This window comes from Dasypus novemcinctus, chromosome 20, assembly GCF_030445035.2.
Source record: "Dasypus novemcinctus isolate mDasNov1 chromosome 20, mDasNov1.1.hap2, whole genome shotgun sequence".
Lineage (NCBI taxonomy): Eukaryota > Metazoa > Chordata > Mammalia > Cingulata > Dasypodidae > Dasypus > Dasypus novemcinctus.
In genome coordinates this window covers 6,441,425-6,458,796 of record NC_080692.1, presented here as the reverse complement: position 1 = coordinate 6,458,796, position 17,372 = coordinate 6,441,425, and the positions used below count along the sequence as shown (strand labels likewise).

The 17,372-nt window shown below is 51.3% G+C and overlaps 1 protein-coding gene across 4 annotated transcripts in view; it reads right to left on the bottom strand.

Moving 5' to 3' along the window:
- Positions 1–10,611: 10,611 nt before the first annotated feature.
- FRMD4A (FERM domain containing 4A) overlaps positions 10,612–17,372 on the bottom strand; it is a 327,549-nt gene continuing 320,788 nt past the window's right edge. For all 4 annotated transcript variants that reach the window (XM_058282382.2, XM_058282383.2, XM_058282381.2 and 1 more), the window contains one exon: positions 10,612–11,740. In XM_058282382.2, coding sequence (XP_058138365.1) covers positions 11,638–11,740 — 103 coding nt within the window. In that variant the 3' untranslated portion in view covers positions 10,612–11,637. The remainder of the gene's footprint in view (positions 11,741–17,372) is intronic.

Genomic DNA, 17,372 nt, shown 5'->3' with positions numbered 1-17,372 from the left:
TACATACATATATGTGTCTACCTGTGTAACTAAAACAAAAATTTATAAAGCATACTGATATTTTCTATTCTATTTGATTAAAAATTAAGCTGGTTGTGACTCAATTGGTTTTACAACCCATTAATGCTTTGTGGCAAGCAGTTCGAAAACCACTGGTTGAAAGGAATTATCAGCAGAGTTCAGGAAGGAAATGATCTGCTAGTTGAATTCAGGGCAAAAGGACTTGTCCTCTTAATTTATTAAATGTAGCTATAGCACTTAGCTCTCAAGGTTCATGTGAAATTCAGCAGATCATTAAACCTGCAGTAGTTCAAAGATAGAACTTCCAAAGCAGTAATCCCTGTTATTGAGAATTGTCCATAGAGGGAGAGAATAACCAGGCCAAGCACGTAAACCATCAGGAAGGAGAGTGGCAGTGTGGACACAGGACTGCGTCAGACCGCTGGAGATGGTGTACAGCAGGATTGACCGGGATACTGTCCAGTAAACGGGAGGTGCAGCTAAAGCCTGAGGTGGGGTCCAGGCAAAGATGGACACGAGGACTCCAGTGCATTGAGTGGAGGCAAAGTGGCTTGCTCGGCCCTTTGGGACATTAACTCCCAAGACCAAGGTAGAGCTAGGTTAACATTTCCTTTAAGGTAAATTTTTAATTCAGGTATATATAACATATACAGGAAAGTGCACACATCAGCACCACATCATGATAAATTTTTCACAAAGTAAACGTCTCCCAAAGTAACTAGCACTCCAGTCAGGAAAGAGAAATGTAACACCCCCCCCCTTTTTTTTTGTCTTTTTTTTTTTTAATGTTACATTAAAAAAAAATGAGAACCCCATATACCCCCCACCCCCCTCACCCCACTCCTCCCCCCATAACAACAACCTCCTCCGTCATCATGAGACATTCATTGCACTTGGTGAATACATCTCTGAGCACCGCTGCACCTCATGGTCAATGGTCCACACCATAGCCCACACTCTCCCACAGTCCACCCAGTGGGCCATGGGAGGACATACAATGTCCAGTAACTGTCCCTGCAGCACCACCCAGGACAACTCCAAGTCCCGAAAATGCCCCCACATCACATCTCTTCCTCCCACTCCCTACCCCCAGCAGCCACCATGGCCACTTTCTCTACACCAATGCCACATTTTCTTTGATTACTGATCACAATAGTTCATGAATAGAATATCAATAAGTCCACTCTAATCCATACTCTATTCCTACATCCTGTGGACCTTAGAATGGTTGTGTCCACTCCACCTGTATATCAAGAGGGAGCTTAGATCCCACATGGATGCTGGATGCAATCCTCCTGCTTTCAGTTGTAGGCACTCTTGGCTCCCTGGTGTGGTGTTTGACCTTCTTCACCTCCATGTTAACTGAGTGGGGTAAGTCCAATAAACCAGAGTGTAGGAGTTGCAAGTCCGTTGAGGCTCAGGGCCTGGCTTTCACATGATCAGTCCAGAGATTCAGGTCCCCTGGGTATACACTAAACCCCAGCGCCAACTACAGATCCAGTAAAAATAACAAGAGACGCTTGTGAACAAAGATCACATCTGAGTCCAGCTCCATCACAGAAACACAAACTCCAAAGTAGGGCCAACTGACATGGCACTGAACTCCATCTGCCATGACCATAGAACCGGTGGGTCTCTAGTCCTCAGAAGAACCAATACCTGGGGTTGTATCTACTTTAGCTGTCTCTGGGACTCTGCTGAGATGTGTGTAAGGATGACCCCTCTGATAACCTCCTGGCTCTTTTTGGAGACTCATAGCCATATAAACTCATTTGTCCTTTCCATTTCCCCCTTTTATTCAGGTTAAAAAGCATTTTTAACTCCTGGTATTATATGTAGACTGAGATATTCGGCTGATCTGAGTTGACCCTTTTATTCAAGGTCATTTTCTAGTTACATCATCAGCTGGTACTTGGTAGTAATCCCTTGGCACCAGGGAGGCTCATCCCTGGAAGTCATGTCCCATGCTGTGGGGAAGGCAACGCTTTTACATGCTGAGGTTGGCTTCGACACTGGCCACATTTGAGCAACACGGAGGCTCTCAGGGGGTAACTCTTAGGCACCCTGCAGCTCTAGGCCTTGTTCTTATTTCAGGTGCACAGGCTTACAAGCATAGTCATTAGTATCAAGGGCTCATTGTTGGACCTTACTTCATTTTTGGTCTTTGCCATTGCACTTGGGGGATTGTTGCTGTTCCTTTAGGGAATGTGATAGAGTTCCCCTGGCTAGGAACTCAGCACTCCCTCAGTTGTTGTTTTTAATTATAACCACTATGAAAACATCCAAACATTTTTATGTACCCTGGATATATGCCCTGGAGAACACCCCTTGTAACACTCCTTGAACTGCTTTGTGCCTCTTCCTGGTCACAATGAACATCTTGAGACTTTATTCACACACAAGCTTTACCCACTTAAATTGTACAGTGATTTTTAGTATAGCTGTGGAGTTGTGCAACTCCATTCACATCATTTAAAACATTTTTGCCTTCTCAAAAGGAAAGCCCATACCCATGAGCACTGACTCCTCACATAGGTTATTTTGGCCTGTTTCAAAATTGTTTGTAAGCAGCTTCCAAAAAGCTTGTCTTTTTGATGCTTGATTTCTTCAGCTCACACATCTGGTTTCTGATATCCATCCCTGTTGTGGGGAGTTGTGTTTGTTCATTCTCGTTGCTGGATACCACCATTTATCTGTTCTACTGTTGATGGATGTTTGAGTTTACACCTTTGGTGTGAACACGTTTTATGTGCTTTCTGGGAATTGCACATTTCTGCAGTGTGGGTGCCAAGGTATGGGCCTGCTGGGACACGGGATACATCTACTCAGTAGTAGGGGATGCTGCCACACAGTTTTCCAATAGCAGATCATCAAATGGTTTTCCAAAGGGCTGGTGAGAGTCTGCACTCCCACAGACAGGGTTCAAGAGTACTCTTATTCCACATTCTGGCTACACTTGATATCCTTTGTCATTGTGGTATCACGTTGTGGCTTCATTGCATTTCCCTGATGACTAATAAAACTGAGCACCTTTTTCTTATGTTTAATGGCCATTTGTATGTTTTGTGAAATCCCTATTTGCCTTTTTGTTTTTTTGTGGTCCAATTTTCTATTGACTTATCTACCTCTTTCTCACTGCTTTATAGTTTTTTATATATTCTTTGTTAAATACATGTATTGCAAATACTTTCTCCCACTCTGGCTTGCCTTTGTACTAACTTATTTTTTTATGCAGAGAGGAAATAATTGTATGATGAGCTCAGATATTAACAGAACTTTGCTATCTATCTCTGCCAGATAGATTTTATTAAAAATATGTCAATCTTAACGAAGAATATAGGGCTTAAGAGAAGAGGAAATCATAAGTGAATTTTTGCTAAACTTTTATGAGATTGCTGTGTCCTTTAGGACTTGGCTCTTTTTAGTTCTCTCATTTGGGTGTGCAAGTTAATGTACCATGTGTATGCAGTGTAGACTGTTGGCTGCTTATCCTTTTCTTATTCTTTACTAACAGAACCATAATTTCTTGAGAACTGCAGCTTGCACAGTTAAAATGACCACTCCTCCAGGATCTTTGTAGTTAGTGTTGGCCATGTGATATGAATCTGCCAATGAGATATAGACCGAATTCCATTGGGTGACACTGCCAGGAAAGCTACTGCTTTTCTAATACAGACTTTTCTGGCATACTGTTTCCTGGAGAGCAGTCATGGTGCATGGATGCTTGGCATCCACCCCTCAATCTCAACAGAGAGACCCACGATAAAATGGCAGCGCAGGAGATGGAGCCAGTCTCTGATGGCATCATAGAGTCATCGAAAAAACCCTGAACTGCCTCCTCTGGTTTCAGGTTCTATCAGAGAAATATTGGTTGGGTTCCTGCACTTGGGTTTCCATTATGTACTGTTGGTCTCAGTGCCTAAGCAATATACTACACCACTCGAGTTTCTTGGCTTTCAGAATTGAGACATGGGTGATGGAGGTCTAAGGTCATGGCTACCTCAACTGGAATCAAACCTGACTTTGTCACATCCTCCTCAGATAGAAATAAGTATGACAGCATTCACTTGAATTGGTTCCGTTGACTTGGTACAAGGTTATTTCAGCTACAGAAAAGCCACTAACCAAACCGATGACAAAAACGTTCCAGGACAGCAAATGCTCCGCCTGCCGTGGAGACTCTCAGTCACCCATTTCACTGGACAGAAGCCTCTGGCTCTTGATACTTAACACATTATTTCCAAGCCTCCGTTTGAGTAAGACATGCCTTTTTTTAAGACATAAACTCTCTTCTGAATATCTGTAATGGAGGTAAAAGATATTTTGAGAAAATACATGATTGTGTTTTTGTCATTTTGGGAATTTGTTATTCCTACTATTCCTTCTAAGACTGACTCATACTAACTTGGGCCAAAAAAGATAAGTATTTTTTTTTTCATAAATATTTTGAACTTTTCTTTATTCTCTTCTTTTCCCCTTTCCCTTTCCCTTTTCCTTTCCTTTCTTAAAATTTATCCTCCCTCTTTCCTCGGATGGTTGTCTTGTCAGCTCATTGTGAACCGAACCTGGGACCTCCCACCTGGGAGGCACGTGCCCAACGGCCTGACCCACGTCCGCTCCCAGGGGCTGTGGCCTCTGCTGGCCTGGGGCATCTGCTCGTTGAGGAGTCTAGCTCGTTGCGGCAGATGCAGGCATCTAGCTTCTTATGGCAGGTGTTCATGAATTTTTTTAAAATTTAAACTTTGAAAATGAGCCTCTCTTGTGTGGTAGAGCAGTAGATTTTAGAGGTCTCTTGTTAGAGTGTAGAGTTCTTTCGTTCTTCCTCTGACCAGGCACTTGCTGTGGGCTGACTAGCTATGTCACGGAGCTGAGATGCTTAGAGGGTGGGAGCCAGACCCTTGGCCAGCAGGCGTGCTGGGAATGAAGCTGTTGACTCTCGGCTTCAAGGCCCCCGCCCCTCTCTGCTTTGCGATGGGGCTTGGCAAACATCGCTGCCCTGCTAGACTCTGTTAGGGTCCACCGTAGCGGGCACGGGAGAGAGGCTTAAGCCGGCGGGAGGGGAGAGGGGCTCTGCTCCTTCCTGTTTGCTTCCTGGGGCAGATTGAGTCATGTTCCCCACAAAGACATATTCAAGTTCCAATCCCGGTCCTGTGGGTGTGGACCCATTTGTCCGAGGATCTCTGAAGATCCTGTTAAGGCCAAATTAAGGCAAGGCGGGCCTTCATCCAGTATGACTAAAGTCCTTATCAGCAAAGGAAATTTGGACACGGTGGTAGAAGAAGCCACAGGAGGAGACAAAAAGAGCCGGATCGCCGTGTGACAGAGGCCGATGGCCAGCGAGGCGCTTCCAGAACGCTATAGACTTGAGGGAGAAAGCACGGCCTGAGTTCCTACTCCCAGCTTCCAAAACGGAGACAAATTCCAGCTGTTTAAGCCAGCCAGCTGTGGTATCTGTCACAGCAGCCCTGGCCAACCGGGATGCTTCCTGTTCCTGACTGCCAAGAACGGCAACAGCTCTCGGTCTGGTGGTGACTGTTAATTCCAGAAGCGGCGGTTGGTCCGGCTTTGCCGTTTTCCCACGCTCGCAGAGCCAGCTTCGTCTCGCCGCTCAGGTCCGCCGGGCCCGCCCTCTGCAGAGGCGTTTCGCCCAGCTCTGCGGGTCCCGAGGCCCCGGGTCCGGCTGGGCAGTGCCCGCTCCCCGGAGGCCTGACTCCTAGCTCCAGGGGCCCCTCCCTCAAGCCGGTCGGCTTCACACTCCAGCCTGGCCCCCAGACCTGGGGCTGGACGCTGCAGCTGCCTGTGCGCCCGTGTCCCCGTGTGCCTCTCCACCCCTTCAGGCTGGCCGTGTTAAGCCATCTCTGTTGAAACGACTGGTGTGGTCTGTCCCCTGATTCGGCAGCCCCCAGACTTCCGGCTCCTCAACGAGAGCGGGCGATGCCCTGGCCCCCTTCCGAAGCGCTCCCAAACCGGGCTGGTTTCCCACTAGCACCGGCGCCGGGACGTGGCTCCTTGGCCGCGTGATCCGCCCCACGTGGTAGGCCCTGCGGCCGGTGGGTGGCTGTGCTTGTGGAGGCCAGCCCTGGCTCCTCCTCTCATTGCCGCCACGGCGTTCCTCGGTTTCCCCCGGGCGTTGTCTACGCACCCTCCGCTCTCTCCTGCTCTCTTGACCCTTCCTGGCTCCCTTCTCCCTCTGGCCAGTCTAAACTCCATTTTCCTGGTCCGTCCGCTCTCGCCCAGCCCCTCTGCCACGCTCGTGCCACAAAACGCAGCCGGCGCCCACTCCAGCCGCCTCCTGCTCCAGGTCCTGCAGGGCCTCTGCTGCCTGGGGCCTCCCCCACCTCCTCTCAGCGGCCTTTCTGATTCTCCCTGAGTCTGCTCAAGACCCCTCTCTCGCTGCCTCTTCCCGTCTTGATTGGGGTGTGCACTTACCTACTTTTTCTCACCCGGTGTGACTCTGGAGGCAACCTTGAGATATAGTTTGTCCTCCAAACTCACCTGTTAGCTTTTCCTCCCTGACCTGGAGGGCAGCTGCGCTTTCTCTTGTGCAGGCTAAGTCTTCCCACGTCCCTGCTTTCTTACCACCCTGTTCTATGGCACTTACATTACACGGACGGTGGAGGGAGGGAGATGAATGTCAGGAGATTACAGAAGAGCAGGGAATATGCATCTGTTTTGTTTGTTGCAGAAATGAGGTGTAGAGAAAGAAAGGAAGCAGTCCTGGGAGGCGGCTGTTGTCAGGAACTGAGCTGGGGGAGGCCGCGAGCAGAGCACGCTGGGAGGGGAAGGTCAAGAGCTGAGTGCTGGTTGTGCTTGCTCGCTGGACCTTCCTGCAGAGCTGCTGAGTAGGCAGTAGGATGTACGAGTTTCATTTTAATTACTTAATTTTGTTTTCCGAAGGCGGTACCGGGGATTGGACCTGGGACCTTGTGCTTGTGAGGCACATGCTCAACCACTGAGCTCCATCTGCTCCACAGGGATGTACGGATTTTAAAGAGGAGGTCCGGGATGCAGGGATGTCAACCAGGGAACTGGACAAGATCTACTGACAGAGTCAGTGTTCTAGAAAATTAAAGTTGAAAAAAGAGTGTCAATGACAGGACATGCCTGAAGACGGAGCCCTGTGGAGCACGCCAGTGCTGGGGGGTTGGGGGATGAAGAGAAGCCGTCCAGGAGGTGAAAAGAACTGGCCACTGCACTTGGCAATGGGTGGCCCGGCGGGGAGCCATCACTGACCTTGACAAGAGGGGCTCTGCTGGAGTGCAGAGGGTGATTGGGGGGGGCTCGGGAGAGCGTGGACGAACGAATGCAGCACAGATGGGCGAGGAGCCTACTAGCTGGGGGGGGGGGGGGGGACAAAATTTTGAGGAAGAAAATGAATTTCTTTCTGATAGAGTTCGTGGTGAAATGACCAACATCGGGGGGGGGGGCGGCGCCAGTCAATCTACACCCTGTTTATACCGCAGTCCAGGCCCTTCAGCGCTTGCCAGAAAGGACGCTGGGCAGGCCAGGGCGCTGCCTGGTGTGGGGAGTCGGGGGTCACCCCGCAGCAGGGTGCTTTGACCTTTGACATCGCTGCCCTGTTCACACCCCGAGCGAGGGAGATGCGGGCTCCGCTCTGTTGATCTCTTTTCCTCCGGGATCTTCTTAATCTCTTCCTTCTGGCCTTTGAACGTCAGTTCCCACCTCTCCCGGTGCACTGGGGCCGTTTCCCTGCTTGTGAGCCACGAGAGTGCAAGCCCTGGGGGCCTGGGCCCAGCACCGCTCCAGCCAAATGCCTGGCCGGGCCTCGCCCTCATGGGCGGGGCCCCTGCAGCGCCCCCCTCCCTAGAGATGTTTTGGCGTATTGAGTTCTTCTAACTGCTATCCTGGGAGAAGGGTGAGGGCACAGGCAGGCTCCTTCTCCTGGGATGGGGGTGTTTGCTTTGTGTTCTCTCTCGGCCAAAATAGTGTTTGGCACTGCCTTGTGGGCACCCTGTCGGGAAGTGCGTATGTGCGTGCAGGTGGGTGCCCGTGCACCTGTAGGTCCAGGTGTGTCTCCGCCCCGTGGGTCAGGGGTGGGGAGGAAGGTGGGAAAGGCACGGAGACACTCCCGCCTTCCTGTGGGCCAGTGGCTTTCAGGCATCCAGTCCATCTGAATGAGGTCGTAGATCTATTTCCTCAGCTGTGACCACGTGGAAAAGCCTTACAGAAGGTCCCCGGTTTCATTAAAACAAGACATCAGGCAAGATCCGGGGGCTTGGGAAGTAGAAATGCTCTCTCTGCATTCCTAGGCTTGTCCAGGTCTGCTGGGAGCGGCTTCTGTTGTCTGCAGCCCTCTCGGGGTCGGTTCGCTCTGGGGTCACTCCTCTCGGGAGAGACACACATAGTTTAGATTATTTTTTTGGGAAATTAACAAAATGAAACTAGAGTAAGAGGGAATTAGTCTCAACTAAACAGAGCTTTTCCGTATCATCTGGCAAGACAATAAGCCGATGTGATCCACAGATAAACTTGCCTGGTGAAGCCCTGCCCACGGCAGCTGTCCCGACAAACACACAAAATGCCCAGGAGGCAATGGGATCTTTTCATCTGGAAAATGCTTTAATAAGTGTTGACAACACTGTTTTGCAAAATGTAAAGGTACTATACAAATTCTTAATACAAAAAGAATAAATTAAAAGCAGATTTCTTTTTTAATTCTGCAACTTTTTTTTTTTTTCTACAACGTACAGCTTTTTCATTGATTACAGTTGAACAGAATCCAGTCAAATCTTTTTACATGCTCGACAGCCAGTTCAGGAGCAGCTTAACCTTTGCTTCCCATGTTAAACTAAGTCCATTGTTACGCAGCCTTTAGTAGCTATTGCCATTAGTGGACATGTAAAACTTGACACCTAGTTAACTCAGCAGTAACTGGTCATCTGATAGCACCTGCCTGGGGTTTGCTAGATTTAGAACTAAACTAATACTGAATGAAAACAAATCAGAATTTTAACAGTTTCAACACTCACCTGCATATAATAAAATTTAAAAAACCAACCATCCCACAATGTCGTCTGATGTATGTGTTGACACCAGCCTTCTGGCGAAAGAGGAAATTTCTTACATGTATCCAAAGAATTCAATAGGGGCTTTATCTCAGACCAGAGTTTTCATATTTCATCTTATTTTGTCTTAAATAGGGATATACAAAGGTTTGCAAGTGCTTGTGTACAACTGCTCTATCATTCCCTCCACACGGATAGTGAACGTCATTCTCGAGGACTAACCCTATGTACATTTTGTATCCATTGAACGCAGCTCAACAGTAAAACCTGTTTTACTTAATCAGTCTTTACTGCCAGACTGTCACAACATCTGCCTGAATTGTAATTCCTGCTCCCACTCTGTTCCCATACAAATTTCTAGATTTTTCTTCTGTCTTTTCTGGTTACTCAGCTGGGCTGAAAGCCTGATCAGATTTACTTCTTTTACTTCTGGTGTAATCTCGAAACGACCATACCTGGAGGTAGTCGCATGCCTCTCTTTTCACTTTGCACATAGTTCAGACTGATTATTCATGCATTTTCTTTGGGGTGGAAAAAAATAATAAACAACAATGGCCCAATGGATAATGCTTCAGAATAGGGAAGGGAAAACAAAACAAAACAAACCCCCTGCTGTTGATAGCACTGACTGTCAAAACAACAGCAACAAAAATACTCCCTCCCACCAACCCCCCAAATCATTTAGTCACATGATAACCAATTTGTATTTATCCTGCAGGGTTTACCCCTCAAGTTCTCTCTGAATACAAATGCCTTCTGCAAGCTCTTTTCACCAACTGGGCCTGGCAGAGGGGAACCAGGCCCCAGGGCTCCCAGAGATGGGAAGTGATGGCTGGAGGCAGCCTTGGTGAACAGCTCCAGCTGGATCCCGAGGTCTTTCCAAAAGCTTCAGCGATGACCAGTTTCCTCTGAGTGTCCACTCAGCCTCCTGGTCTGGTGGCATGTATTGTTATTCTTGGATCACACATACCAAAAAAAAAAACAAACCATTTTCTTCTTATGCTAACGCTAACTCCTGTTCTGCTTTCCCACAAAATCGCCCCACCCGCTCCTGCCCCTGGCTGTTGGATGCCTTTCCAACAGGAAGTCAAGACAAGTGACGTCTCCCCAGCCAGGCCTGCGCCGACCAGCACAGCACAGCACCTCTGCGACGAGTGTCTGTTCCGTCTTGAATAACCCAACTCGGATTGTGCGCTTATTACTGAGTAGAAAAGTATTGTTGAGGCCTCTGATGAAGACTGATGGCTTTCCAGCCGTGTCTGAAGCACAGCTCAAACACGTGACGGTGCAGCGCCCGTGAATCTTTTTCCTCCTCCTCCTTTCTTCCTCTTTTGGTGTCTGCAAAGGTGGCACATCAGGGGCAACAGACGAGGTTGTAGGTTCATGGCCTTTTGGGAGCTGCCTTTCCCCCCCAACCCTGCTCTGCCTGCCAGCCAGCCGATGAGAGTGACATCTTACTGAGGAGCACAGACGGGTTCTTGGAAGGAGTGACACATGGTTAACTGGGTGCCGAGAGGCAGATCTGAGCTCTTTGTCACAAGGGCTCAAACACAGAACGAGCCACAACAGTTAAACACTTTAATGGAGAGTGATGTGCTTTTCCCTTGGTTTCCCACACAAAATAAAATGAAACACCTTGTGCCAAAAAAAAAAAAAAAAAAAAAATAGGATACACTTTTACTGGTTGTTTCAATGACAGAGAACCACTTTTGGCAACCATCCTTAGTTTACTACAAATCCGGGAAGGAGCCGCTTTGGCTTTGCGCCTCGGGCCGGGGCTCAAGCGCACCCTCCAGGGCTGGCCTCTGCGGGCCCGGGACCTCCCTTCCTCGGGGCCCAGGTGGGTGGAGGTGGGGAGTCGCAGAGCCGGCCGACGCCCTCCCCTCCCCTCCAGCCCGCTTAGTTCCTCAGGCTCGGGACTGGGGGAGGAGCGGGGTGCCCAGGGAGAGTGATGAGGAGGGGTGACGATCCACAGACGTTCACTTGCGGCAGGTGGCGGCAGTTTAAAATGTAAAATCAAGGTCATCACAGGGCGAGCGCCTTCCCCTGGGCCCTTTTGGTGCGTGTGTGTCTGTGTGTTTTTAGTTATTTTCTAATCTTTGGCAGCATAGAACTGATTGTGATCATCTGATGCTTCTGGGACGGGTGAAGCTTCCTTTCTCACCCCTCCCCCCGACACCCACTGTCCCCCAAGGACCCGCTCAGGGATGAGCCGAGTGTCCCCCGGGGCGTCCCCGAGTGCTCCGGGGGGGGGCCTGGAGGCGGCAGGCTTGGAGCACCCCGTACTAAACGGCCCCCCGTCCTCTCCTCCCCAGGAGTCTGATGCCAGCCACTCCCCCGACAAGTCCCAGCCGGGAGAGCAGCACGGAGGGGGACGCCCCCCACGGGGCGCCCGGCTCTCCGTGGGCCAGGTAACCGGGGGGATGCACAGTGGGACCGGAACCTTCTGGAGTGCCTCCTCGGTCAGGATTCTGAGGGGTGGGGGCGCGGGGACGGGTGAAAGTGCCGAGGGCCGAAGCTGGTGCAGGGTGACGGTGCGTCTGGGTAAGGCAAACGGGAGGCCGTGAGGTGGCCCGGCGCGCCGGGCGGCTCACACGAGGGTGCCGGGCTTGGCCTTCTCCTGCCCGTACCACTGGACGTCGGCCAGCTCCGGGTAGAGGGGGGCGTCCAGGAAGCAGCTGTCGCTGTAGCTCCTGCAGGGGCCGAGAAGGAGAGGTCAGCGCGCCGGCCTCCTCCTGGGCAGCCTCCGTTCCCAGCGGGGGCCACGCAGCCCCGGGACAAGCCCGCCAAGCAGGGGTCCTCCGGCGCGGCCCCCGGAGCCCCCCGGACGTGAAGCCCACTCCGGGGACGCTGGCTGGACTGGTCGGGGGAGCTTACGAGCAGCCGAGGTCCCCCAGGGGAGCCGCCTGCGTTGTACCCATTTCTGCCCCGGAAAAAACTCTCAATGGGAGGTTTCTCCACGGGGAAACTGAAGTGACACTTTAACTGCGTTTTAAAAGATTTTCCTCAGTGCTGACTGCTCATTCTCGTTTTGTGATTACAGAAAAATGTTCATTTAAAGTACGTGGGGGAAGCGGATGTGGCTCAAGCGATGGGGCTCCCGTCCACCACATGGGAGGCCCAGGGTTCGATGCCCGGGGCCTCCTGGGGGGGATGAGCTGGCCCACGTGGAGCGCCGGCCCACGCTGGAATGCCACCCCGTGCAGGAGAGCTCCCCTGCATGGGAATGCCACCCAGCATGGGAAGGCCGCCCCGTGCAGGAGCGCAAGAGCTGGCGCAGCAAGATGACACAAGAGACGCAGAGGAGAGAAAATAAGAGGACACAGCAGAACAGGGAGCTGGGGTGGCGCAAGAGAATGATCGCCTCTCTCCCACTGCGGATGGTCCCAGGATCAGTTCCTAGAGCCACCTAACGAGAATACAAGCAGACACAGAAGGACACACGGCGAATGGACACAGAGAGCAGACAATGGGGGGATTGGGGAGGACGGGGAGAAATAGAATAAATCTTAAAAAAAATTAATATAGTTTCACATATATGTGTGTGTGTATACGTATATAGAAGTCCATGAAAGACATTAAACAAAAAAAGTCTATTTCAGTCATTCCTAGGGATGATTAATAAGAAATAATAAGAAAAACAGCCTCTCCCCCAAACTGTCTCCTTCGGGGCAAAAACCAGGGTCAGCCTCCACCTCCCGGGACGCAGGAGTAGGCTGGGATTTGGCGGCAGCTGCAGGGGACAGCTGGGGAGTGGGCATGTGCTGGGGTCCCCTGCCCGCCTTCCCCTGCCGCCCTGGCCTGGGACGCCGGCGCCACGGGGCCGGGGACCATCGTCACGTGTGGACCTTCAGGTCTGGCCTCCCCAGGGCCGGTGCCGTCGGGGGGGGGCAGAGAACCCTATCCGGAAACACCGCAAAGACGCGCCGCCAGGGTCCGAAGCGGACTGTCCCCTGCGGCCGATGTCCCCACGCCAAGCGCGGGACGTGGGTGGCGGGAAAGACCCCTTTCTAGACGGTCTCAGGACGCGGAGATGGGAGGCCAGCTCAGCACGCCGCCGGCCTCACGGGCCGGTCTCGGGCTCTCTTCCTGCTGGACCGGCCGAGCTCTCCAGGGACAAAAGGCCTTCTGGGTCTCGCCGGTGTTTCTCAGGTGGCCTTAAAAAGTCCAGCAAGCCGGAAACGCCGGGGGCGCCTGTGAGCAAGCTGGGGGCCTGGCACGAGCCCGCCCTGGTGTGCACCCGGGCTGGTGGGCTTTGGGACGGCGGCAGATGCCAAGGACCGGAAAGACCCCGGGCGTGATGCCCCCAACCCCCTCGCCCCTTGTGGCTGGGCCTGAGGCCCAGGGGAGGGTGGGGGGCCCTGGCGCTGCAGGTGCACCCGCTGGCTCGGGGGCCCTTGGAGTCCCCTGCCCGAGTCACTGGCTCAAGGACGGCCCAGCGGGGACAGGCAGGCTCCTTCCCGGGAGCTGCTGTTGGGTGCCGGCTGGATTAGAAACCGAGGGCGTCCAGGCCCCCGGGGAAAGGAGGTAAGAAGAGCAGGAAGCAGAGTGGGCGGCACAGAGGGCTGCAGAGCCCAGGCCGACCGCCCCAGCTCCCTGGTTTTGTCAGCCAGAACATTCTCTAAGCTGGCTCAGATGATCTCTTTTTTCATTTGCCACTAATCCGGGCACGTCTACATCATTTCTCTGAAGCTTTTGATGGAAATTTTGCTTCTGATACAAATGTGATCTGAATCCCTCTGGGATACATTTTCCTTAGGGTGTAAACACCTGACTCAACCTCTGTTTCCCAAACAAAGCTGTCCTGTGAGATGACCTGAGGAAACAATCCCGTAGACAACTAAGTTCAAGTACGCAGCCCTGTGGAGTGTTACAGTGCACGTGGATCTTGGATATTACATTCAAGGCTCTGAGAAGTCCTGCATTCCTTTGCTTCACCCAGAACTTCCTGAAACATATGAATTCTTTTTCGATATCACCTATTAATATTCACAGACCACACTATCTCATGCAACCTAATGGTATCAAATGTGCCTGAATCTCTTGTAATGCCATTTGTTGGACCCTCAGTAGTTTCATTAAAATTGCCACTATCGATTGCTGTCAAGACAGCTGAGCAGTAATTGTGCCACAAATACAAAGTAACTTTGTAACAATTCAGTCTGCTTCAGAGAAAGGAAAGTGCTCTAGCGTATAAACGTGACAAGGGCTCAGGGAAAGGCCACTGGGCCTGGCGGTAGGGGTGGCAGCGTGGCACAGGGGTTCCTGAGACAGCGGACCCAGCGGCCCTGGCTGTACCCCACTGCTTGCTCCACAGGGAGGCTCCCCGGCCACCGAGTCCCCACCTGAGCACCGAGCTGTCACCCCGTCCAGCCTCTCGTCCTTTCGAAACTACTGAAGCGCGTGAGAAACCCCACGGGTAAGGGAAGTAGCTCAAGCACTGAGCGCTGGGGCGGGGGGCAGAGCTCACCACTCGGTCCCCGGGCGGCCCTGGGAAGGGGCCCTACTCCCACCCCTGAGAAGGGGTACCTGAAAGCACCCCACAGGGAGCTGGTGCAACGAGCTGGAAATAATGCACGTTTCCCCCCAGATTAAAACGTACATTCTAAAGGAAAGAAGATCATGATGGACAAGGTTGGCTCGTTCACCCAACCCTTCCCTACTTTACACAGAATATTTCTCGGTGATCTCCCACTGCTGTTCAAGTATCTAAAGTTTTTTTTTTTTTTAAGGTACCGGGCCAGGGATTGAACCTGGGACTTCGTCTCTGGGAAGCTGGTGCTCAACCACTGCGCCACCTCCGCTCCTGAGTTGGTTGTTTTCATTTTTTTTGCTTGCTGTTTGTTTTTATTTTCAGGACGCATCAGGAACCGAACGCAGGACCTCCCGTGTGGGAAGCCGGCACTCAACCAGCAAGCCACATCGGCTCCCCCGAGTTGGCCTTCACATTTGTTTTGCGTATGTTATTAGGAGGCCCCGGAAACTGAACCCAGACCTCCCGTGTGGGAAGCAGGTGCTCAACCGCTCGAGCCACATCCGCTTTCCTCTAATGTGGTTTTTAAAGCTACGAACGTGTTGGCACTTTATCCCCAAGTTCATGCTCTTCGTCAGAACAAATTCAATTCTACACGAATTGTTGAGAGACGCCATGCGTCAAGAGGGCGGAATTAACAAAACAGACCATTTAGGAAGTAATTATTCTTCACAAACAGCATGAACAGAGTGGTGCTACCAAAGAGTCCCCCCAGTAAATGTAAGCGCTCCCCCGTGACCTGATGGGGTCCGACGCAGACGGAGAACAGAGGTCCCAGGGGCGAGCCTCCTGGGAGCCCCTGGCGCGCTGCGTTGGCTGCGGGCCCTTCCCCGTCTGCCGGTGGCGGCTGCACTGGGGGGTGCCCTGGGAGCCACTCACGGCCCCTGGATGTAGCGGCCTGCGGGGCTACCTGCCGGCACGACTGAGCTCAGGCACCAAAACGAGCTGCGTCTGGAGCTCAGAGCTGCAGGAGGTGGGGGCGAGAAGCTGGAAACGTCATGCTAGGATCTTGGAAGAGAGCAACGTCCTACGTTTATAAACTGATTTTGTGGATGTACAGATCAGCAATACTTGATCGTCTTGTCTTACTATATATCGAGATCATGGAGAAATAGGATTTAACTGTCAAAATCAACCGGTGGTTAAAAATATGGTGATAAAGGGGAAAAACACAACTAATGTAACTGCCCGACTCTAGTTAGCAGTGCTAAGGTAATATTTTTGCGTCAGTGGCAAAGAAGATACTGCGTCATCCTCACTGGGGAGGTGTAAGTGGGTACGGGAATTTCCTTTTAGAGTAATGAAAACGTTCTAAAATTGACTGAGGTGATGGCAGCACAACTCTGCGATGAGACCGAGAGCCACTGAGTGTGCGCTCTGGATGGACCGTACAAGGCAGGGGAGGCTACCGTACAACCAGGACCCTCAAGCTGGAAAATGGACTGTGGTTCACAGAACAAACATGAGAACATTCTCTCATGAACTATAACAAATACACAGTATTTATATGTGGTGTTCACAACAGGGTGGTTATGGTAAAACACACCAAAGATAAGTGACGGACTACAGTTAGCAGAAAGAAATGCTGTTCTTTCACAATCTGCAACAAATGTTCCACATCAGTGCAAGGTGTTGGTGGGGGGTGAGGCACAGGAACCCTGTATGTTACACATGATTGTTCTGTGAACTCACAACCTCTCTAATTAAACACACACAATCAGCGATGGTCCCACAGCCTGGATGACCAGTCTGTCTTCTCCCGGCACAGTGGGGACTGCTGCTCTCTGGATTTGGGCCCATTTCAAGCTGACTCAACGACATTCCCACAGCAGCTCTTTAAAAGCACTTCCATGCTCCGTCTCCCCCAGTACCGAAGAAACAAGAGAAAGGTGCTTTCTTTCTCCTTCAGAAATGCTGCTCCCACGGTGTCACTGTCTCTGCACTCCTGAGCCCTCGCCTGTCCATCTCTTCTTTCCTCTGACATCGGAGGCTGGCGGCTCCATCTCCCTTTCACAGGCTAAGCTCCTGCTGTCCCGGTCCCCATCCGCCAGCTCTGGCGATGGACAGCACAGTGACCCCACGTCTCTCTCTCCTGTGCACGATCTCACTCTAATCTATTTTTCAGGCTCAAGTCCAGCTTTCCTACAGCAAAATGAGGCTCTGCTGCTCCCCGACAGCCCATGCTCATCTCTGCATGTGTGACTGTGCTTTCGGAACGGCCTCTCTGATCACCCTGGTGAGTCCCCTCGTCCCTGCCGCCCTCTGAAGTCAGACTCAGCATCTCCACGAGGCCGGAAGTGATCCCTCTGACCTCTGAACCCTTCTAGCACTTCATTTCTAAATCTGAGTATGCTCACTGCATAGGAGCTGAGGTTTCTTATTGCCCTCTTATTTCTCCTAATCAGTTTTCCAATTCCTGATTGTAAGGACTCCGATAGCATGGTTCTTGGAATATATTAAGTGTTCAACTTTTTTTTTGATTGAATAAACCCAGCTTTTAAAGAAACCTTCCTGAATTAATTTCTTATCTTTTCAGTTATTACCTGAAGTGCTATTTAATGTCAATGTTGTGTTTCCCAGTTAGACTATAAAGCTCCAAAGACAGGAACCAGAAGAGGTTTGATGACCATGTCTGGGGAGCCTTGCACTTTTCATGTGCGTCTGATTCACCCAGGGATCGTGCTCAGAGGGATATCCAATTCCATGGCCTGGAAGGTGTCCAGGCAGCTCCCTTTTAGTAAGCTCCCATGTGGTGGTGGTGGTGGTGGTGGTGGTGGTAATAGTGGTGGTGG